The sequence below is a fragment of the Alosa alosa genome, chromosome 1, assembly GCF_017589495.1.
Source record: "Alosa alosa isolate M-15738 ecotype Scorff River chromosome 1, AALO_Geno_1.1, whole genome shotgun sequence".
Classification (NCBI taxonomy): Eukaryota; Metazoa; Chordata; class Actinopteri; order Clupeiformes; family Clupeidae; genus Alosa; species Alosa alosa.
The window spans coordinates 37441171-37465546 of record NC_063189.1 but is presented as its reverse complement, the minus strand read 5'-3'; the positions used below and the strand labels follow the sequence as shown (position 1 = coordinate 37465546).

At 41.7% G+C, this 24376-nt stretch overlaps 2 protein-coding genes across 2 annotated transcripts; both read left to right on the top strand.

The window, feature by feature from the left end:
- Positions 1 to 6668: 6668 nt before the first annotated feature.
- On the top strand, positions 6669 to 11179 carry scpp1 (secretory calcium-binding phosphoprotein 1). Its single transcript, XM_048263713.1, has 12 exons — positions 6669 to 6722; positions 6881 to 6928; positions 7418 to 7468; positions 8775 to 8831; positions 8975 to 9049; positions 9208 to 9264; positions 9405 to 9434; positions 9533 to 9577; positions 9685 to 9723; positions 9933 to 9965; positions 10097 to 10162; positions 10294 to 11179. Exons 1-12 carry the CDS (start codon positions 6669 to 6671, stop codon positions 10765 to 10767), a joined length of 1029 nt encoding a protein of 342 aa, XP_048119670.1. The 3' UTR covers positions 10768 to 11179.
- Positions 11180 to 15813: 4634 nt separating this feature from the next.
- tnip2 (TNFAIP3 interacting protein 2) lies at positions 15814 to 19924 on the top strand. Its single transcript, XM_048237983.1, has 6 exons — positions 15814 to 16512; positions 16748 to 17038; positions 17217 to 17306; positions 17450 to 17752; positions 18038 to 18154; positions 18358 to 19924. Exons 1-6 carry the CDS (start codon positions 16189 to 16191, stop codon positions 18619 to 18621), a joined length of 1389 nt encoding a protein of 462 aa, XP_048093940.1. The 5' UTR covers positions 15814 to 16188; the 3' UTR covers positions 18622 to 19924.
- Positions 19925 to 24376: the final 4452 nt, after the last annotated feature.

Genomic DNA, 24376 nt, shown 5'->3' with positions numbered 1-24376 from the left:
TTGGGTCAGCCTTTATATTAGGTAAAAATACTTTGTGCTGTATCCATGCCTTGAATCATGCTGGTAGAAATATCTATTCAAAAGCACTGTTGATCTGTGCATGCCATGAGCAACTTTTGATTCTTTGATTTGGAAAGCAAGTTCATTATTTAGTGTGCTATTAGAATATATTAGAATTTCAGCACAAAGTTGGATAACATGTAGAATTTTGCTGCAATTTCAAAACCGGATTACTCGGGATCCGCTTAAATCCAATGCCATGTAAATCCAATGCCATGTAAATATGTAATTTTGTAAAAAAAATTAACACCTAGCCGCTAATATACTTGGGAAGCTCAGATTCTGCGTAATTTATGTGTGATAAGTACTCCGTGAGTAATTCAAGTGCAGAGAACTAGATGTACCGCAGAGCGGTACAAAATATGACCGCCGCCCAGTCCAGCACATTTTTTCCACAAAAATAAGTCCTGCTTGTCAAATTGTGTTCATTTCCTACTTTGTTCCTTTTTTGTGTGTTTGTAATTGAGTGTGTGCAGAGTGTGTGGTTGTTTTTGTGTTTATGTGCTTTGTGTGTGTTTTTTTGTGTCTGTGTGTGTGTGTGTGTGTGTGTGTGTGTGTTTGTGTATGTAGGTGTGTTTGTATGTGTAGGTGCATGTGTTTGTGTGTGTATGTGTGTTTATGTGTTTGTGTGTGTGTTTGTGCATGTTGTGTGTGTGCATGTATGTGTGTGTGTGCATGTGTGTGTGTGCTTACGTGTCTTTGTGTGTGTGTGTTTTTATGTGTGTGTGTATGTGTGTGGGTGTGTGCATGTGTGTGTGTGTCTTTATGTATGTGTACATAAATAAAGCAAATCAGGGAACCACCTACACTTTGCGATAAGTGCCATGGGATCTTTAACAACCATGGTGAGTCAGGACCTCAATTTAACATTCATGCAAAGGAAAACATCTCCTGCAGTACAGTGTCCCTGTCACTGCAATAGGACATTGGGATTGATATTTGTTTGGTGGCTTTTGGCCACAGGGAAGAGTGCCACCTACTGGCCAGCCACCAACACCACTTCCAGCAGGAACCTACTCTTCCAAGGAGGTTTCTTATCCAAGTACTAACCAAGCCTGCTTAACTTCAGTAATTCAGCAAAGGCAGGGTATCTTGCAGCTGGTCTGGCTGAAAAACAAAAGGTGAAAGGCATATATGATTCTAACCGTCTCACTGAATTGCATTATGCACACTCAATTCTCACTGGTATCTGCTAGACAACAAGTACCAAAACATGATTAGATCATAGATTTCACATGTAAAATCCATTTTATACAACCCCACCCCCATCTTGCCTGTTCATAATTCTGAGAATTTCTTAAATTGTCTGCATGTGTGCGTGTACGTGTTTATGTTTGTGTGTGTGTGTGTGTGTGTGTGTGTGTGTGTGTGTGTGTGTGTGTGTGTGTGTTTGTGTGTGTGTGTGTGTGTGTGTGTGTGTGTGTGTGCGTGTGTGTGTGTGTGTGCGTGCATGTGCTTGCGGGTGTGCCTGTGTGTGTGCATGTGCATGCATGCGTACATATGTCTACTGTGTGTAAATGTGTCATACGTATGATTACTGTGAATGTATGTGTGTGTGTGAATATCTGTTTATGCACATGTGTGCATATGGAATGGGTTAACATGACCCCTGGAGGCAAACATAGGCAAAAAATTGGTCATCCTAGGCCCTACGGTTCTTAAGATATTCACAGAAAACTCTGTTGATGTACGGTCACTAAATGTACACATAAATTAATTTATTGTATGGCCCCTATGAATGAAAGTCCACGAAACTTGACATGCATTCAGAAGGTGTCATAATGATCCTACACGTTCAATTTCATGCAGTTTTGACCATGTCAGCCAGAGATATTGTGATTACAACAACTCATTTTTACTTTTTAATTTTTAACTAGGTGGCGCTATACATGAAATGAGTGGTTATGGAATGGGTTCACTTGGCCCATTAAGATCAACATACAAAAAAAAGGTGGTCCTTCTAAACCCTACGTTTCTCGAGATATTCACAAAAAACTGTGTCCGCCCTACCCTCCTTTCAGGGGGTCCAGTCCAGCGGGGGGGCTACAGATCAAAACGAAAAACAATGGTTCCATGCTAAGCTTGTGGGGCTACATGCCCACCAAGTTTCGTTTACCCCGGTCTTTCAGTGTCCCGGGAATCCTTGACGGAAAATCCAACTAAACCTATATAGTTTCGCTGCGCGGCGGTCATAATAACGGGTGTGAATTGAATTTGGACACATTTTGCGTCCAACGGCCACATAGCCAGGGGTGGCCACAGGGGTGGCCAGAGTTTATGTTGATGTGGCTGCGGCCACCACTGGCCACCCCTTGGTGGCGCCACTGCTGATACTCATTAGGCAAGTTTGCATTTGTCTGCTGTTAGTCCTGTTTTCTGGTCCCCCTATGGAGAATGAATATTACATATTTATATCTAGTACATTATGTAGTATATTGGCCTGAATATGGATAGATTGTGTTTAACATTCTCCATATTTTTATTCCATGATATTATTTAAAATTATACTGCCACACACATCACAGGCAGCAGCAAATGCAGATGATCGGTCTTCACCTACAAATGAAGAGGTGTTTGTTTGTGTGTTTGTGTGTTGATGATACCTGTACTTCACACACCACTTGTCATCTCCAAATGAAGGTTCAGGGACAGTCTCCTAGGGCCCGTCCCATTTCTCCCCCCTTAAAACTTCCACTTGGTTTTGACTGCCCTCAACATTAAAGCCCCCTCGACAAGGGAAGTGGAGGGTAAGATCTTTCCCTATGAATTGGGACACCACTATATGCAAATTCATCTCCCACTTCGTTTTAAGCCTGCATCGGTCCTGGCTATATTTTGAGGGTTGATTTTAAGGGGAAAATAGCACTTCCCCTTGCTCCCTAAAGTAATGGGACACCCTAGCCCTACACATGCACGCGCAAAAACGAGGGTTAGGGCAAAAATCTAGGGGTAGGGGAGGTATTGGGACGGGCCCTTAGGTGCTGACACCGGTGGTCCCCTTCCAGAGCACCATGGTCCTTTAGTTAAGCTAATACCATAAAATGAGAATAATGATTTAACTCACCAGTGGACTGCATGCAAACCAATGTGTATAATGGCAGACTGGCACATTTTCTCATAGTGATCCAACAGTGGTCCACTGGCCTAAGGCTAAACATATTTAAAAAGTGTAGTAAATACATATTTTTAATTAAAGCGTAAATTAGAAATAATAGTAAATTAGACAACGCCTAACAAGTCACCTAATTTACATGTGAGCATAGAATGACATGTTACATTTTATGTGTTCACACGTAATTATGACCGCCGCACAGAGAAGCGGCGCTCATACAGGTTTAGTCAGATTTTTTTTTTCTTTTTCTTTTTTTTTTCTTTTTCGCATGTCCAAATTTCCGTCAAGGATTCCCGGGACACTGAAAGACCGGGGTACACGAAACTTGGTGGGCATGTAACCCCACATGGATAGCATGGAACCATCGTTTTTTGTTTTGATCTGTAGCCCCCGCTGGACTGGATCCCCCGAAAGGAGGGTAGGGTTTAGGAGGACCATTTTTTTTTTATGTTGATCTCAAGGGGCCATGTCAACCCATTCCATAACCACTCAATTCATGTATTTTATGTAATTTATGTAATTTTACATGTGAAATCTATGAACTAATCATGTTTTGGTACTTGTTGTCTAGCAGATACCAGTGAGAATTGAGTGTGGATAATGCAATTTAGTGAGACAGTTAGAATCATATATGCCTTTTAGCGTGATTTATTTTTGTGGAAAAAATGTGCTTGACTGGGCGGCGGTCATATTTTGTACCGCTCTGTGGTACATCTAGTTTAGGTTACTTGTAGTCTGTTCTTGCTAGGAAACCAGGACCAGGAAGCTTTACCACCACCTGCTGGTGTGGTGTTCTTGTTCTCACACAGAACCAACAGACTAGGCTTGTAAACATACAGTATACAGCATATATAGGTTTTCATCTGAAATATTTAGAGAGTATAAATAGGCTACAACTACATCTGATTATTCTAAATAAAAGTTAGGTATTTTTTTAATGGGATTAATTATTTGAATACAATTGCATAACATGCTTTGATGTTCTGTGTATCAGGGGCTGGAGAACAGACTCCAGATGTTCGCCTCCTTGGTACCCAGAATATTACCTGGATTAAGTCTGGTCCGTAGTGCCTATACTACACACTATGCTGTGAACACAATGGAAAAAAATATGATTTCCCAAACAAAGAACCTGAGCAGCAACAAACAACATCAACAACAAAGCACCCTATGTGAGACTTTGACTCGCTTTCAAGTAGGCACCTTCCTTCATCTGTGTTTTGAAAAATTAGGCCCACGACACTGGCAGAAGACGACAGTGATGTCTGGCACCCCCCTCCAAGCCCCTCCGACCTCACGATGGGTTAAGACACATGTCAACCAGAGCCACCAACATATGCACCTTAACATACATCTGACGGCAACTTTTCACAAATCTTAGTGATCAGACTACATCCCCAAGTATGCCCCTCACCCTAAGCTTTTGGCTTCCATTTTCAGCAGCTTCAGACAACTCCTTTATGGCTTCTTTAGGTGCCCATCCTCGTATACCAAAGTGTTGTCTACAGTTTAACTACAAAACCTCAATGCCTATCCCCACTCTTCTTATATGCACTTGCCAGGCTCATTCCCTTGCTGCATTTTAGATTAATACATTTCGGTTTAGTTGCTTGACCATAGGCATTACTGGGATAAAATGACAGTAAAAAAATGTCATGTCACGCATATAACTAAACTAAATAATACTAAAATGTGTGAAAAATATCCATCAAATGGAGATGTAACAGTCATTGAGCCCCAACTCATGAGGAATTCCTTATTTATGAAAGCAAAAGGAATCCCCTTTGATGTCACTGCTTGTTTGTGGCATTTAATGAGATGATTTTTGACTCACTCTGCTTGACTGTGTCTGTAACTGTTTTTTACTGTAACCGGTTTATGTTTTTTATTCAGCCAAGGAACCTGAACTGAACTTTGATGACTCTGTTATGGTAAAACAAACTGTACAAGCAACATACCACACTATACTAGTCTACATAAAAGGCACAAAAGTGCCCTGAGTGACGCATGTCTGTGGAGTAACCGTGTCCGGGAAACCAGTCCTACATTCTATATTGAGAAATCTAAACAAAGCTAAATGAGAGGTTGACTGGGGTGAATGGGGTTGCATGTGTCCAAGGAATTTGGATTTGTATTTTTGGATATGTTCAGGAAGTCCACTTATACACAATACACATTTACAGTATGTTAGTCATGATCCATGGCAATATATTCATAAGTTATATTCATGACATACTTCTTTTTCACTTTATTACGGTAAAAAAAACAGCATGAGTAAACAAGAGTCCATTTACACTGTCAGCACGCTTGTGATGTTCCTACACACCTAGTGAGAAAGGAAGTGTCCCATAATTGCATCATGTCCGACGGAAAACAGCCTGATTAAGGCAGAATGCCTCTCTGACTCTTCTCCTCCCCTGCCGCTGGGAAGATGCACACAGTTACAGACACTACATCACAGACAGTGGCAGTTAGCTGAGGCTTTTCTGGTAGACACAGGGTGATGCCTGCGAGGTGTAATTACTGGGCTTGTGTGCAGAGTGAAAGTCATTATGCTCATTATGGAGATTCAGACACATTCCAGTGGAGAAGCCAAACATGGTGTTTCAGGAAGTAGCAAAGAATATGGCTATTAATATTAATATTAATATAATCATAATGATCTATTAAAATCACCATGTTCATGTGGTATAAATATATAATGACAGTAACAGGTCTAAATGTTATGTTAACTAAAGCTTGATTAAACATGCTCTAAATTGTGATGGTTTCATTCAGTCTTGATAATAATTTAATATATGTTTTTTTTGCTATTTCCCAGAGGAGGATGGGGAGAAGTGTAGTATAGAAAAATAAAAGAAACCACAGGAAGTGAACACTGTCTTATTATGGTCTTCCTGTTCCGGCGTGGGTGCCTTCAGTGCTTACAGTCAGTCTTTACAACCCACGCACCCTATAGTTTGGCATACTAAATTAGAGCTCCTCCTGTGTGTGTGTGTGTGTGTGTGTGTGTGTGTGTGTGTGTGTGTGTGTGTGTGTGTGTGTGTGTGTGTGTGTGTATGTGTGTGTCTATGTCTGTGTCTGTGTATGTGCATGTCTGCCATTCAAGCCATCCTCCATGGGACAGCACAGTGAACATGCTGGAGTTGAGTTAGTGTAGTAGAGGAAGTGATGCGTCCACCTTTGCGTACTTGCGTCCTGATAAATAGCCATCCTCAGTGCCACCACTCTACCACAGCGCTTAATCCAGCCTTTCACTCTCTAAGCTCTGAGGACCCAAGGACATAAACTTCTCAACTTTTAATTGGATATTGGAACATATTTGAATACAAAAAGGTATGTTTTCTTTTTAGTACTTCAAAATCCACTTTGTTTTTTATAATTAATATTTCATTTCTTGCTTATGGGATTTGAAAGTTGTTAGTTAGTTTAAAAGTTTTAAAAGTTGATAGATAGATTATCACAATACCTCAATTTTGCGTTCGGTTTCAACAGAATGAGGGTTACCGTTGTGATTCTTTGTCTTGTGGGTGCAGCCATGGCCAACCCTGTGAGTATCCTACATGTATCTGTCCATACAAACATAAGTGCATTGGTAGTTACTATAATCCTATTATTACTATTATATTATACTAAGTTGAGAAATGAAATCAGTCAAAGCTGAATATAAAATTGAGTTGATACATTCTTTGTTATTCCACCTGACAGATAATGTACAACACAACTATGGACAGTAAAGTGAACCCATTATCAGGGGTGAGTGTGCTTATCAACTATAATGAAATATTAGCTTTATGTTATTCTTATAATTAATTGACATATAGCATACACTTTGTTGGCCCTGCTTTCTTCCAGTACTGTGTTAACAAACATAGATTTGAGACTTGTTCAAATGTCTCTCTTCGATATTGTCAATGTGCTGTAGGCTACAGCTGAAATATTAGGTAAAGTGGCTGTAACATCAAAACATCAGAAACATCCTCGGTCTAAAAGGGTTAGGGAACCATTGATCAAATCATCATGCTTCTGTAACATATTATTAAGGAATGACAATATGACTTCTGTCTAAGGACATGCTGTTTTAGCACTTTTTAGCCAAGGTCAATATATTATTATTTTGTGCACAGCTAGAGCACAGCTAGAGCAAAAGCCTGCACTACCTGTGGTCGTCCAGCAGAGGGAGCTTGGTCTTACTAATTCTCAATAGTGCAGCTAGTGACCTCTTCTTTAATGTTAATTTCACAGATCTCATCCGTTTTGGACTCTCTGGAGCTAACAGGCATGCCTGAGCTGAAGGTTTGTTTAAAAGTCTGTTTCTACTAATCATTTACACAAAACGCATGTGACGTGAAAAAAAAAAAGCCCTGCTATCCATTATTATGACCGCCGTGCAGCGAAGCAGCGGTCATATAGGTTTAGTCAGATTTTTCTTTTTTTTTCTTTTTCGCATGTCCAAATTTCCGTCAAGGATTCCCGGGACACTGAAAGACCGGAGTAGACGAAACTTGGTGGGCATGTAACCACATATGGATAGCATGGAACCATCGTTTTTCGTTGATCTGTAGCCCCCGCTGGACTGCACCCCCTGAAAGGAGGGTAGGGCAGACACAGTTTTCTGTGAATACCTCGAGAACGTAAGGTTTAGGAGGACCATTTTTTTTTGTATGTTGATCTCAAGGGGCCATGTCAACCCATTCCATAACCACTCATTTCATGTATAGCGCCACCTAGTTAAACACAAAAAAGAAAAAATGAGGTGTTGTAATCGCAGGTATCTGTGACCTAACATAGTCAAAACTGCACGAAATTGGAAGTGTCGAATTCCGTTCATGGGGGGCCACACAATAAATTAATTTATGTTGCTATACACCAACTGGCCTGTAGGTGGCCGGAGACAGTTTTCTGTGAATATCTCGAGAACCGTAGGGCCTAGGAGGTCCACCTTTTTTTTGTATGTTGGTCTTAAGGGGGCATGTCAACCCATCCCATTACCACTTATTTCATGTATAGAGCCACCTAGTTAAAAATTAAAAAGCAAAAAATTAGGTGTTTTCACCACAATATCTCTGGCTGACATGGTCAAAACTGCACGAAATTGAAAGTGTAGGATCATTATGACACCCCCCGAATGCATGCCAAGTTTTGTGAACTTTTGTTCATGGGGGGCCTTACAATAAAATAATTTATGTGTACATTTAGTGACCGTACACCAACAAGGATTCCCGGGACACTCGGGAATTCGTTTTGATCTGTAGCCCCCCCGCTGTACTGGACCCCCCGAAAGGAGGGTAGGGCAGACACAGTTTTCTGTGAATATCTTGAGAACCGTTAGTGAGACAGTTAGAATCATATAGGCCTTTCAGCGTGATTTATTTTTGTGGAAAAAATGTGCTGGACTGGGCGGCGGTCATATTTTGTACCGCTCGGCGGTACATCTAGTTCATACCATTCTCATGTGAGCTATGATATTTTACAATGCATTTTAAACCACAATATAACACTCACAGTACAAGTTCTGATTCTGCTTTAAATAAACATGTCTGAGATAACTCATATAACTGTTGCATGTCTAGTATGACACTCTCTGGTTTATCTTCACCAGGCACACAATTCGTCTGAATCTGAGTCCTCAGAACAAAGCAACACATCCGAGCTGAAGGTGAGAGGGACACATGGAAATCAATTAATGGAGGTTATTTGATACTAGAAAAAAAAACCTGAAATAAAAATGTACAACTTTGAGAACATTTGAATAGTTATATTCACACACTGGAGTAACGTTTGATTTGATGTCTTAAACAGAGTAACTCTGTGTCGTCGTCGTCGTCATCATCATCATCATCATCATCAGAAGTGAGCGTCTCTTCAGAGCAGCAGGTCAGTCAACTCTATCATGAAACATTTACACTGCATGCTATTATTTTAATACCACCTCCTACTTGTGACATAACACTTAAAACATGGCTGCCTCATCTCTTCCCCATGTGCCATGTGTTTAGGTATGTACTGATCTATGGATGTCATGTCTTTCACAGGCCCAGAGTGCATCTGTGTCGGATTCATCCAGTCAAAGTGAGACTTCAGAGCAGTCGGTAAGATGACCAACTAGAAATCAGTGAGATTTAGAAATATTAACAACTGCCTGCTGCAACTATACTGCAACTATGCATGCCAAATATTTATGGAATAAATGAACACTAAATCATAGTTGCTGCCTTTCCCCCTTCCCCAGAGTTCTCAAGAAAACACATCTGAGGACACAGTGAGTGCTTTTCACTATTAACATAGTCTACTTGATCGGACTGCAACATGGGTAGGACATAACGATGATCAAAACTAATTGTTTACATCTTTCCACAGACTTCAGAATCTTCCGAGTCAGATGAATCTAAATCCAATGGCTTAGTAAGTCATATCTCTTGTTCTGATAATAAAACTGACTAATAATTACACACTTTAGTTTAACATTGAGGAAAGAGATCTTTCATCATTATTTCTATCTTCCCACTCAGACATCAGATGAGAGTCCAAGTAAATCCCTGGAAGACACGGTATGATTTATTTGAATATACAGTTGATCATACAGTTATAACAATTAGCTTGACAGTTTAGCTCCCGTTGTAATGGGACTAAATCTACCACTACCTTGGCTGCATTACTATAGGTCTATTTAATTATCTTACAATTCCTTTTTTAATCTAATCATTGAACTTAGCCTACTGAATCATCACCTTGACAATCTTTGATTATTTCTTTATAGACATCAGAGGAGAGTCGCTCCCTTGAAGACAAGGTAAAATATCTCAAAATAAAGATTAGATTGAGTCATCAGGGCCATTTAGGACTTAACTTATGCCCTGGTCATTAAAATACGTATCAGAGATGTGGTGATTTAAAAACATGTCTGCTTGTGGTTATTTGCAGTTTAATTTAGTTGAGACTGGAGTCACCAGGGATGACAGTAGAGGAAGCAAAGAGAACCTACGAAGGGTATGTTGAAAACATGTCACAATAACACACTGGATTTAACTGTATCACAATATTATCAAATATGACATCAACATCAGCATGTCAGGGTAGGCTACTTTTTCACCTTTATGGTGTATGTCTTCTTCTTCCAGTTTTTCAAAGTTTATGCTGTCAAAGCAACTGTTATGGATAGGCCTACTGAGTCACACCAATCAGAGGAGAGCAACAGCATCTCCAATGAAATCCTAGAAGCAACTGCAGGACCAAGTCATTCCGTTGAAAGCATAAGCAGCGAGGATAGCAAAGCTAGCACGGGCCTTGATCTGGGAAACAGCACAGAGGACAGTGCCAGTGTTGAGAGTATGGAGAACAACAGCACAGAAAGTATGGAGAACAACAGCGCTGAAAGCACGGAGAGCAACGAGGACAGTGAGGCTGCGGTCAGTCACGAGAGCCACGAGAGCAAATCTACTGAGTGTTCCCCAGGAGGTGACCAGGACTGCGACAGTGACAGTGACAGTGATGAGTCTAACATGAGAGACATTGGCGACGCTGGTGACCCTGAGCCCTTCGATGGCCTCTTCATGCCTTTCGACACACCAGGGGAGTTGATGCTGCGAAGATGACACAATCTCTGTAGCCATATTAACCTTGTACTGTGTTGCACTTTTATTTAATTTGAAAACAGAAATAGGCCTATATTTCTTTTCCTCCGCCCATGTGTTAAGTACTATTATCTGACTGTTGATAGATCACTGAACTGATTTTTGTGATGTTTTATTGAGTTAATGTTATTTCTGTGATATGTGCCATGTATCAAGTGAATGTGTTTTATATGAAATGGTAGGCTACTCTCTATATATTAAATTAAATTAAATTAGTTTGCACTGCATTTTTGTATGCCTTTGCTGTAATTAAGTATTTTTGTTAATAGCAGAAACATACCATATAGTATCTTGTGACTGTGAGCCATGTTAATCATCTGCTGACAGAGTAATTAGAGAAGAGAATGGAATAAAGCTACTATTATGACTTGAATGTGCTGTGGTGAACATTTTTTTTCTAACCTTGGCTATTATAACAATCAGGAGCCATTCAACACATTCCTTTCAGGCATACCTCTCCATCTTATGAACACCAGCCCTTTTGCTTTAATAATTTACTCAGACAGGCACTCTTTGATTTGAATCCAAATAAAATAATCACATGACTTATGTTTGGCATACAGTAAATGGAACACTAAGTAGACAATTTATCACATTTCAAGGGCCATTTGAAGCTGCTTTTCTTAATTGCATATGCCCGGTGTGAGATTATCACAATCCAAAAATGAGGTGCTCTGAGCTCGGCTCTCAAAATAAAATTAACAGACCTGCGAAAGTATGGAGAACAACAGCACAGAAAGTATGGAGAACAACAGCACAGAAAGTATGGAGAACAACAGCACAGAAAGTATGGAGAACAACAGCACAGAAAGTATGGAGAACAACAGCACAGAAAGTATGGAGAACAACAGCACAGAAAGTATGGAGAACAACAGCACAGAAAGTATGGAGAACAACAGCACAGAAAGTATGGAGAACAACAGCACAGAAAGTATGGAGAACAACAGCACAGAAAGTATGGAGAACAACAGCACAGAAAGTATGGAGAACAACAGCACAGAAAGTATGGAGAACAACAGCACAGAAAGTATGGAGAACAACAGCACAGAAAGTATGGAGAACAACAGCACAGAAAGTATGGAGAACAACAGCACAGAAAGTATGGAGAACAACAGCACAGAAAGTATGGAGAACAACAGCACAGAAAGTATGGAGAACAACAGCACAGAAAGTATGGAGAACAACAGCACAGAAAGTATGGAGAACAACAGCACAGAAAGTATGGAGAACAACAGCACAGAAAGTATGGAGAACAACAGCACAGAAAGTATGGAGAACAACAGCACAGAAAGTATGGAGAACAACAGCACAGAAAGTATGGAGAACAACAGCACAGAAAGTATGGAGAACAACAGCACAGAAAGTATGGAGAACAACAGCACAGAAAGTATGGAGAACAACAGCACAGAAAGTATGGAGAACAACAGCACAGAAAGTATGGAGAACAACAGCACAGAAAGTATGGAGAACAACAGCACAGAAAGTATGGAGAACAACAGCACAGAAAGTATGGAGAACAACAGCACAGAAAGTATGGAGAACAACAGCACAGAAAGTATGGAGAACAACAGCACAGAAAGTATGGAGAACAACAGCACAGAAAGTATGGAGAACAACAGCACAGAAAGTATGGAGAACAACAGCACAGAAAGTATGGAGAACAACAGCACAGAAAGTATGGAGAACAACAGCACAGAAAGTATGGAGAACAACAGCACAGAAAGTATGGAGAACAACAGCACAGAAAGTATGGAGAACAACAGCACAGAAAGTATGGAGAACAACAGCACAGAAAGTATGGAGAACAACAGCACAGAAAGTATGGAGAACAACAGCACAGAAAGTATGGAGAACAACAGCACAGAAAGTATGGAGAACAACAGCACAGAAAGTATGGAGAACAACAGCACAGAAAGTATGGAGAACAACAGCACAGAAAGTATGGAGAACAACAGCACAGAAAGTATGGAGAACAACAGCACAGAAAGTATGGAGAACAACAGCACAGAAAGTATGGAGAACAACAGCACAGAAAGTATGGAGAACAACAGCACAGAAAGTATGGAGAACAACAGCACAGAAAGTATGGAGAACAACAGCACAGAAAGTATGGAGAACAACAGCACAGAAAGTATGGAGAACAACAGCACAGAAAGTATGGAGAACAACAGCACAGAAAGTATGGAGAACAACAGCACAGAAAGTATGGAGCTGAGCTCGGCTCTCAAAATAAAATTAACAGACCTGCCGTCAACAATCCCCTTTAAACATGGCCCAGAGAAAATAAACACCTTCAGTCAGTGGTGAGAGTCTCTCAGCACATATGCAGACTTCTCCTCACAAAGACCATGCTAGTTACAGGGTCCACTATCCATGACCAGCCTTCACTCAGCTGAACCGGAATTATAATAATAATAATAATAATAATAATAATAAGCTTTATTTGTATAGCAGACAGAATTATGTGATGAGTTGTCCAACAAATGTAATTGAGTAAGCCTCAAAGTCTCAAAATCGATTATGATTGAATGCAAAATGAATCTTTTCATGCACTGCAGAGTTTATGTGTATATCAAGGCTTGCTCAATATCACACTACTTTGCCTAGATAAGCACCAAAGAACACATTTAAAGAAATGGCAATGACAGAGGTTTTGAAACTGTACTGTAAGGAGAACACAGAACAAAGTTGTAAAAAGTACCTTTCCAATTAATCATCCAAAGATGCTTTTTTAGATAGCATTAAAGTTTAAGGTAATCGCACCACTGGGGGGCAGTAGAGAGTTTGAGAGTTCAACCTGGAGTTTCCCAAAGAGACGGGCCTCAACTGCAAACAGCTATTACACTCATTGGGAATTTTCTCTGTGTATTAGCTCTGCTGTTTTGGCAGGAAGATGAAGATTCTTCTGAGGTTGGGCACAACGCGGTTCAGACACACCAAGGTGACTAATTACAGCAAGACTGGAATGCCTGTCTTCAGAAACAAGCCTGTAGATCACTGGCGGGGAGATGCAGTGATCTACAGTCTAGACACTCTGTGATGCAGGGTAGTTGTTCCTTAATTTAGGCATTAAGAAAATAGCAAGAGTTGAATAATACAAGCAAGATTGTTAAGACAACAGATGCATACACAGTCTCTCTCTCTCTCTCTCTCTCTCTCTCTCTCTCTCACACACACACACACACACACACAAACACACACACACAGGTGAAAAGACTTTATTTGCTATTGTGATGATAATGGGTATACTGCTTTATATGCTTTATATATATATCCCTCTGTCTGATTCGCTGAGTAAGGAAACTGAAGAAGATAAGGAAGATGAGGAAGATGTGGTGACTTCAGGGATGACAGGTGGGGAAATGACACAGAGAGCAAACACAGGGAGCAAACACATTTCTCCTCTCTGTGAAAACAGTATGAATAAAGGTGATGAAAATCAAACACAGCTGAACATACCAAACAGTGAAGGAGCGAATGCTTTGGTGGTGCTAATATTGTTCTCTATGCTGGACAGGAGAATTTCGTGAAAAAGAATACATTTTCAAAGGAAGAGAGCAGCAACAACAACAAATATGAAGACATTAGAAGACATTGATGCTGATGATAATGCTGCTGCTGCTGCTGCTGCTGTTGCTGATGTTGATGAAGACCAGAAACTCACACAGGTCCAGTGGGATCAAAAAGAAGACAAAGATGATGATGATGATGATAAGGAGGATTTGTATTATGATGAAGATAATGGTGATGATGATGGTGATGATAGTGGTGATGATGATGATGATGAGGATGATGATGATGATGATGATGATGATAATAATGATGATGATGATGATGATGAATATTATTATGACAGTGAACACGAGAAAGACAATAGGCTAGATAATGCCATAGCCAATGATAATGACAATGAAAATGATAATGCTCCTGGTTATGATGATCAGAGGGGGCTAATACATGATGATCAGAGGGGGCTAATACATGATGAGTGGGATCAAGAAGATACTAAGTTTGGGAATGAAAAGAATGATAAAGTAATAGAGAGAATATTTGTTAATATTAATATTCTTCACTTTGAAAAAGCTAGCTCCATGGATCAGTGAATGGCCACTAGGGGGAACTATTGTTCTCCTTGAAGCCAGTAGGTAAGTTTTTCTACCCATTTCTCAAATGAGATATTTAGGCAAGAGTCATTTCAAATGGTATGCTATATTAATGAAATATCAAATGGATGTTACACGTTTATGGTAATCTAGACTAAGAATATTTAAGTAAATGCACAGCCGCACACGCACACGCACACGCACACACAAGAATTCACACATGTACAATCACTGTTTTGCACATTTACAGTTTACAGTGCACCCACACATCCCAGCACCACCAACACACTGCAGAGCCACACCCACGGACAAGCGTGTGCTCTCTCTCTCTCTCTCTCTCTCTCACACACACACACACACACACACACACACACGACACACACATTGTTGTAAAACTTACACAATACAGCTGACTGATCAGAATTTTTAGTGTAAATCATCAAGCATTCTTGAGAAATTAATTAATTCATCACAATTTTCTACATAGAACTTTAAAATCATATGGACGTTGATCCGTCAGAAAGAATTGTTTTTGAGAATACCGGCTGAGATAATATATGTAGAATTAGCACTGTATCAGAAGCTCTCCGTTCTCTTAAATCATTCTGACACGAGTTTTGCATACATTGGGTCTGTGGTTTGGTGAAGTTTCCACTGCGTCACTTTGCACACAGGCTACGCAAAATAATGCTTAGCAGCAGCATGTCTATTGAATATCATAACTGTGAAACTATTCGATGACATATTTTTGCTAATGTAAAACGAACTGTGGTTATCAAGAGGCCTTTTCGCACTCTAACCTCAGGGTTATGTGTTCTTAAACTAGTTACAGGAAGAGGCGCACGCATGTGCAACTGCATCAGCGCTGTCAAGCTACACAGCTAAAAGACAAATTAAGTGTTTCATACTCGGGAAAAACCATTGGTGTTCTTCTTTGTGACTAGACAATTAACGGAATTGATGATTGTGCACAAGATGGAAAGGAGTTGTCATTAAAGTATCCTACAATGTTAAAATGTGAAGTACAAGAAAAGTCCACCAGTTCAGCTGGGGAAGTCCCAAGGAAATCCCCTAGTGCGGAATTATTATTTCGAAATTGAAGGCGACGAAGTTCTTCTCCTTAGACAAGAAGACATGCGGCTGAGCCCACGAACATCAACTCGGCACGAGCAAAATACTATCTTATATTTATGGAATAGTGCAGATGTTTTGCTTGCTCTAGCAACTCCTCTATAAAGTAATTATTTAGGGTACGTCTGAATTCTGAGAAGGGTGTACCATGACTAACATCCAAGTGGATAACGATGCGCTGAAATCCAAGATAAGGAGTTGTTCTATCCTAACAACGTTTTACCACGAAACGCAAAGAGAGATTGCTAATTTAAGCCAACAGCTATATTCTCGGGACTCTGTAATAGCTGATTTAAAAGCAAGACTTGGGAAATACGAGAGGACTTTGATCAATGTCGAAGGAGAGGAACCTGTGGTGATTGGACCTTCTAAGTCTCTTTTCGAGAGCTTATGCAAAGAAATTAGCAAACTAAAACAAAGATTGAAAGAGTCTGAGGCAGATGGAAGCCAACAGTTGGAAGCAAGCAAACAAGTGAGTATTTCCTATTACACTCTACACCTGCCAAATCACATCCATCTATTTAGCAACAAATACTTGTATAACCACTGTAAAACAAGGAAATTATGTATTCTCCAAATTGGTATAATTTCTGCTGCTCTTAATCAAGTGTAAGTCTTAATCAAGTGTAGGACCACCAGATTTTTAAATCAGGCGTCAGGCGTTGGTCGGTTGGTCTGACACCTGTGTGGTACCTGTTGCCCCTCAGGAGGTCAAACAACTTCAGAGGCAGGTGAGAGAGAAGGAGGAGGAGCTGGACAGACTGGCTCAGCGGACAGACCAGGATCAGGAGCGGGAGATCCGGCGTCTCCGCACAACCCTGGCCGAGAGAGACCGCATCCAGGCCACCCGTGCCGTCCTCTGCAACTCCCTGGCCGAGGAGGCTGACCAATTGAGGGGCCAGCTGGGGGCCACAGTGAGGGTCTGTCAGGAGCTCCTGGGCCGTCTGGAGAAGGAGAAGAAGAGAGGGGGCCTGGCTGAGGAGCCAGACGTCTCAGAGGTGTGTATCATTAATTACTCAAATTTGAGTGTTATGTTATTTAATTTGGCTGCCCCCACCTTAAAAAAAACACATAAACAAATAAATAAATAAAATAAAAGTGTCTAAAGGATTTCTCTAATACACATTCATGAATTCAGCGTTCAAAAATCATCCATTTTCATTTTGTTTTTCCCAGAAAGTGGACTCCACAGAGGGTGCCGGTCTTAATGAGTTAGTGGACAAACTACAGGAGGAGAATCAGCAGCTGAAAAAGAGAGTGGCATATGTAAGCTGGAATGTTACTCTACTACTGCACATGCTAATCAGTTTGCATTGAGTTCAAACATGATACCATGATATGAGGTTGTCATGAGAAGGTTGTTATGAGAAGGAAGTGACCCATTCTGGCCTGTCATGTCCTCACCTCAGGTAGAGAGCCTCAATGCAAAGTGGCAGAAGTACGACTCGAGCCGGGAGGAGTATGTGAGGGGCCTGTGCCAGCGGCTGAAGGAGTCCAGCGTGCTGGTCACTGGGAGCCCTGAGGCAGCCGGCCCGGTGCTCATGGGACCAGGTCTGGGTCTGGTGCCTGGGGGGTCCGGTCTGCTACAGCAGGAAATCGCCCGGCTCAACAACCTCTTGGAGGAGAAGATGAGCGACTGTAAGAGACTAGTGAGAGAGAGGGACGATATAGCTAAACGGGATCAGGAACGCATCCAGATGTTGGAACAACAGGTCAGCACCTCACCATTTTCATTACAACATCATCATCATCATCGTTGTCATCATCATTTTTCATCCTGCAACTCTCATAGCCACTTAAATTAGTTATTTGAAATAAGTTGATAAGTCAAACACAATAGAAAATGAATGTTTCCTTTATCCTATACTGTATGTGTAGCTCTGTAAGCAAGTCAATGGAAAATTGGATTTTGAAAATGAACTCAATGATAATGTGACTTAGCATGAGGTTAAGTGAATCTCCTTTAATTGAATACCTGGATCTTCTGATCACAACAGGTCCTTGCATACATCGAGGACTTTAAGTCTGAGAGGGCAGATCGAGAAAGAGCCCAGGGGAAGATTCTAGACCTTCAGGAGGAGGTGGGCCGTCTCCAGCTGCAAATCCGCAGTCAGGTAAGGGAACACACTGCTGCCATCTTGGCAAGATGCCCTTGCCTTTGACACCTACTGTAGATACACCAAGGCTCATTTGTTCACTTGTTATCTTTCATCAATAGCATAACATAACAAAACAAAGCAGAATAGTATATTATGTCTTTATGGAGATCAGAGGTTGAAGAAATATTTGACATTTGATATCTGCTTATGCACCACAGACCCCAAGAGAGGTACCCAAAACCTGCAGAATCCATGCCAGCCGGAAGAAATCCCCACACATGGACGCCATGACAGAACCACTGCTGGGAAACAGCCCAGACCAGCCGGGGTCCAAGCGCTCGGCGGCGCACTCGACGCCAAGCTCCACGAGGACTGAGTGCAGAGGCGCGAGCGACCTGCAGTGTCCGTACTGTTTCAGCACGTACGACGGCGCACGCACGACAGAGTACATGAAGCACCTAGACGAATGCGCCAGATTGTGAGTGAGACCTCGTTCCCCTCAGACGCAAACTCTGCCACTCTCGGTGTTGGCACCAACAGCAAAGCACTACATGAGCCTGCGTCAGAGCAAGGGCCAAACTGACAGTTTCCTTTGAATCACAGTCACATCAGAATATGCACCTCGCAAATACAAAGTCAAATCTAAAAGTTAATTTCCTTTGATTTTAATGGGAACTGGATTTTAACTGGCTGTGTGTTGTGGTATGTCTAGTCAAGTATTTTTTTGACAAGTTTATTTCCACAGAATGCTGCATGTCAGACAAATGTGAGTGGCTAGACATTAGATACAACAGAATATACCTCAGTTGAATACTTTGTGTATCCAATAGATGGAAAACATTTGCACTTTTTTTCTCATTTACTATTGCCAAAATGGTTGAAAGCACAAATGAATATTTTATGTGTGTAGGGAAATGCATAAGCTTTTGGTAGATTTCATGATGTAATTAATACTATATATTTTATTGTGTGTTATTATGGTGCTATTCATATCATTCTGTAATATCTATGTATAATATTTTGGTTTGTAAAAAATACATTGAAAATGAATCATTTCCTGTTTTTAAAGAGTAATGCTAAATTTAATCATTAAATTATTGAAATATGTATCACAGTGATACATTTAGTGAAATGTATCAGTATGCTTTTAAATATAAATATATATTTTTGTAGTTCACTTTTACTGAGGGATGACTGATTACAATTTATCACAACAGGCGTCTACTAGAATGACTTACTTGCCATCTGATCCACTTTAAACCATGAAAGACCATCATAGAGTAAGAACAGGAAATGTATGTGATTTTGAGAATCAAGTCTCAGAGATTGTTCCAAACTAAATTGACTCAGTTTCAGATGTCATGGTACACTATGTCAAATCACATCTTAACTGACAAATTTGTACCTAAGATTAAGGGGGTGGGTTATCATTCAGAGGTTTATTTTTTTTAAATAAATCATTTATTTCACACATCTAGTCACATGTGCTTTTATGTGTCTTGGTGGTTTGAATATGGGTCATGATTTGAGTATGGGTCACTCCAGAAGGGCGTGGATAACACACATGTTCGGAAATCCTTATGTAATAATGACGGCCAGATCATGGGGCATTGTGAAGGCGTTAAGATAGTTCTAGATATAGTATTTAAGTTCCACAATGTGTGTGTGTATTGAAAGCATGCTTGTGTGCTGTGGAAAGCCCCTTCCCATGCCATGCTGAATGGACAGGCTATGACTGAGGCAGATTCCCAGCTGTCTTTCTGGGAATAAATGACAGAAAGTGTGTGTGTGTGTTTGAGTCTCTCTCTCTCTCTCTCTCTCTCTCTCTCTCTCTGTGTGAGAGAGAGGAGAGAGAGAGAGAGGTCTTGGACTGGGGAATGACAGTCTATTTTAAGTGGGCAAGCAGGCAGGCAGGCAGTACAGTACCAAACAAGGCCTATGTGTGTGTGTGTGTCCGTGTGTGCATGCGTGTGTCTGTGCGTGTGTGTCTTCCAGAGAGTTTTACTTAAGCTGGTATGTGCTTGCATAGAAGTCTCAGGGGCCACTCAAGTGTTTGGCACATCAACTGAAATATCAGAGACAAACAATACATGGAACAAGATTGGCAACACTATTATTACATGTGCCATTTAAAAATAGCAGGGACATTCAAAATAGTCTGTTCTTACAGTCCCATCAGTGGTGTTAGCATGTCAGAGCAACACAAACAGCCCACTGCACGCCATCTAGACTCTACCGCTAGATTGAATCTTCTGGGCAAAGACTTCCGAGGAGGTCAAGAAGAAAACAGTGCTAGGAGTAACTGAGTGAGCATATACCGGTAACACTAATCTCATCCTTGAAGTGACGTAGGTAGAAGTCTTCATTACGCATTTCTTCTCATGCTCCGAACCTCAGATTGTGCTTGAGGCTCTGTTAGCTCTCTAGTTGCGCTCTTCACTGGAGAACTGTTGTTTTCTTCCTTAATGGCCTATTTCTTTTGAAACAGGCAGTCTTTTATGTGTCCCTCTCAGAAATGTAACTGCTTGGTTGTTCAAAACTAGTTTTAGCGAGCTGCATTTAGGTCTGTCCCTTCTTACAGTCAGATATTTCCATGGTGCTGCTATAAGAATGGCTAGGTGGGCCAGACAGGGAATCCCCTGCCCCCCTTGCACACTCCCACCTCCTCTGCTGGGACCACATGATCTGTAACCAAACATACACACTCAACCCACTCATCTCAGGAGTGGAAATAATTAGGTCACCCTTGACTCGACTGTGCCCACTGCATTTAGACCTCCAGAGGGAGAGGCAGCCACTCCTACATAGCCTCGGAATAGTGCCCACGAAAAAAAAAAAAAGAAAATCACACGGCATCGCGGGTCTCCGCCATTGACCCCTGAGTGTTCCGTCCACTTCCATCTGTGATAAGGCCGCCGGGCTTTCGCTCTTGCTCTCCTCTTCTCCTCAGGAGAGGCCGGACCTGACAGCAGGCCAGACAGGCACAGGAGGGATAGATACAGCCTTTAATCTCCTCTGTATCTGAAAATAATGGGAAATTCCCATAAAAGGAGGGGATTCCCAACAGTACGTTGTTACTATTGCATAGCGCTGAAACAAAAGCAGAGCAGTATTTGTTGTATTACTCTTGTTGGGAGTGAACACACATACACACACACACACCTCACGCCCCCCCCCCCCCACCGATATGTTTTTACGATAAAAGGTAGAGATAACCAGCAGAACTTTGGGGTACGAGGTTTAAGCTCGCAGCACGCCATCACCACTTCCCGAGTGAGCGGGCAGAGGGTTTTCCCCGCTCATGTGTTTCTCTGTGTAGCTTCAGGCTGTGCACAGGGAGCCATTGCCCTTCCTACACCCCCCTCCCACACACACACACCTGCCCCCATCTGATTACAAGCCCTGGGATCCCTTCTCACATCTCTGAGTCCCTCTAATAAGCTCATACTGTGTGTGCCTGTCCCTGTTATTGTCCAAACTCCACTGTGGGGAGGAAATAGACATTAGAGGTCTAAGCACGGCAAAGGCCATACATATCACCTAAGCAGTCACTGGAATGTACATGTAGTGGTAAAATAAGAGGTGGGTAAACTATTAATTCTGTGATCTCTGTGATCAAAGGCATTGAGAACATGTTTGATGATGGTCTAGATTATTGTCCAATGTTTCTAACAATACCAGTGGTATTAAATGGTTCCTAGAGTGTTGATAAGTGTACATATTGTGAATGTGGATAATACAGTGTGGTTTTTGAATGTTAAAAGTTGCAATTGGTGAAAAACTATTTCTGAAATTTCACTACACTACACTTCACTACATCCCCGATGAGACAGGTATGTCTTTGATAGAATGTCCCAGCATGCCACATGACTCCAAATGTAGACCCCCCCAGTTTGTTACAGAGATAAGAGATCAATAACTAGTTGGTCAAATTGAAATAAGAAAAGGGGGGGAAAGCAAAGCTTAACAGCTAAGCATCCAGCTTGATTAAAAACTACATGAAGGCCCCCAGCTGTGGCGCGATTGGCTGGGGCACCTGCACCGTACACCGGTGACCTGGGTTCGATTCCCGCCCCGTGGTCCTTTCCGGATGCCACCCCCACTCTCTCTCCCACTCACTTCCTGTCATTCTCCACTGTCCTGTCTGATTAAAGGCATAAAAAGTCCAAAAATATACATTAAAAAAACAAACAAGCTACAACTGATATGTTGCCTCTTGCTTTCAATCATCTGCGATGTTCACAATTGTTCATGAACATTAAAATCTGACCACCGCCAGCAGGTCATTTCCATATCAGGGACATTTGAAAACAGAAGCAGAGAACCACTTTTGACTTCAATGAGGAAGTGAGTAGAGCGCAGAACATCCTCTAGACATAATGGACAATGCATCCACTTCCTCATGCCAAGGCTTGAGCAGGTTAGTATCACTATGTGCATATAAGGAGAGTACGGGGCTGCCAGTAATCCTTGAGATTTCACTCTAAATGCGCACTCAAGGAAGTGCTGCCATGGTGACCTTGTTTCTGTGTGACTCACTGCTGTGTCTTACACTCATATAAAGAGGTACACAGCACCTCTGGTTATTATCCTGCCTGGTGATTTGAATAGGCGCACACACACACACAATCCAGTCACGAGCCCAGACAATGGGGCTCAACAGGGAAATCACTCAGGAGTGTTAGTAGTGTACATGTAAAGAGTACGTTTGCCAGTGCAGAAAAATCCCCATCTAGAGACTTTTTTGTGAGATCAGACCATCATCGCCGGTTGTGACAGAGGTGGTGGTGGGTATTTTTTTTGTTTTACCACAGAGTGAAGCACTTTTTGGCAGGATGTGCAGTGAGAGTGAGTGTTTGAGATAGACAAAGAGAGGACATGAGAGAGGGAGAGAGGACGAGAGAGAGAGAAAGTAAGTTTGAAGATAAGACAAACAGCCCTGAAAAGTTCCCTCTCTGTGGGTGTCTGAAATGGTGTTCTGTGCCAAGTAAAGAATGCTTCTCCCCTAAAACACCCGTTTTAAATCTTCAACGCAGTTTATAGTGTTTGAACAGAGGGACGGGTAAAGCCTATTTCCCCACCGAGAGAAATTTCCACAACCTTGTCAGTAAGGGAGGCTGAGGTAACAGCCTCAGTCTCTGTTCCAGTTTTGATGTGATCAGTTGTAATCTGACACCACTCTCCACTCATTCAGGAACTCCGCCACAAACCAGCTGGAGGTGAGCTAATGGCTGGATTATTAGTCTCCATACAGTGTCTTATCAATGGCCGCCTTTGCAGGCTCCGTCCCCTTGTCAGTATCAGACTCTAAGCATTCCGTCCATGTTAGGAGCCTGCAAGGGGCCTGAGAGAGTGTGAGAACCAGATGGTCATGTGATCCATCCCCCAGTTATCTCTGGAGTCCCCCACCCTTTCTGCGTCTCAGACAAACCCTCATGACTCATGGCACTGCCCGTAAAGCTGATGCGCCGGGACAGCAGTGGTGCAAAAAGAAACATATACACACACACACACAAAAGATTTCATCACCTGTGCAATTCTGGACAGTAGGTCAGAACTGGTCATCTCTGGGAGGACACACTGTTAAGAGTGACGGCACTCTGGAGTAAGCCCTGGGCAGCTGCCGTGCATGTAGCCTTTGGGTCATCTGTGCTCTTCATGCTCTCTCAGGGAAATGTACTGGGAAAGGAACATGACTCACCGAAGCTCACAAGTAGATCAGAGGAGAAAGTAATACTGCTAGGTACTTTGCCTACTCAAACCACCTCTCCTCTGCTGTCATAACTGACCTTAGTCAAAGTGGCCTAGAAGTGACACATGCCCGAGGTGGCCAAAATGACAGGCGTGACACAAGAATCGACTGCTGTCTCCCGTACTCCAATGCTGAACTGCCTCGACAGTGCTAAATCTACGGCGGGACGTTTATTCTGAGGAACAAACACACAGGAGGCCACGGCGAGGTCTGCGGGTCTGGTTTCCAGTTACTACGGGAACATCTAAGATTGCACAACTGCAGGGAAGGAGTAGCGAAACCAGGCCGCACTAGCAAAGATGGAGCAATAAAATGAACATCAACACACAGACACATATCCTGCCATTCTACTGGATTCCATCTTTCAAAAAAGAAAGACAAGATTTTAATATTACTTAACAATATGTTAAAAAGTAGGCGGTTCGGCCTCAGTGTTAATACAATAGACACTCTATAACAGATTGATAGTGTGAGTATTGTTTTTT

What these genes read in the sequence shown, in the direction of transcription:
- scpp1 (XM_048263713.1), top strand. Translation starts at nt 6,669, where the DNA reads ATGAGGGTTACCGTTGTGATTCTTTGTCTTGTGGGTGCAGCCATGGCC. An exon ending in GTAAATCCCTGGAAGACACG is followed by an intron (nt 9,724 to 9,932) that starts GTATGATTTATT and finishes ATTTCTTTATAG; the next exon opens with ACATCAGAGGAGAGTCGCTC. An exon ending in GTCGCTCCCTTGAAGACAAG is followed by an intron (nt 9,966 to 10,096) that starts GTAAAATATCTC and finishes GGTTATTTGCAG; the next exon opens with TTTAATTTAGTTGAGACTGG.
- tnip2 (XM_048237983.1), top strand. Translation starts at nt 16,189, where the DNA reads ATGACTAACATCCAAGTGGATAACGATGCGCTGAAATCCAAGATAAGG. An exon ending in AGTTGGAAGCAAGCAAACAA is followed by an intron (nt 16,513 to 16,747) that starts GTGAGTATTTCC and finishes GTTGCCCCTCAG; the next exon opens with GAGGTCAAACAACTTCAGAG. An exon ending in TCCAGATGTTGGAACAACAG is followed by an intron (nt 17,753 to 18,037) that starts GTCAGCACCTCA and finishes TGATCACAACAG; the next exon opens with GTCCTTGCATACATCGAGGA.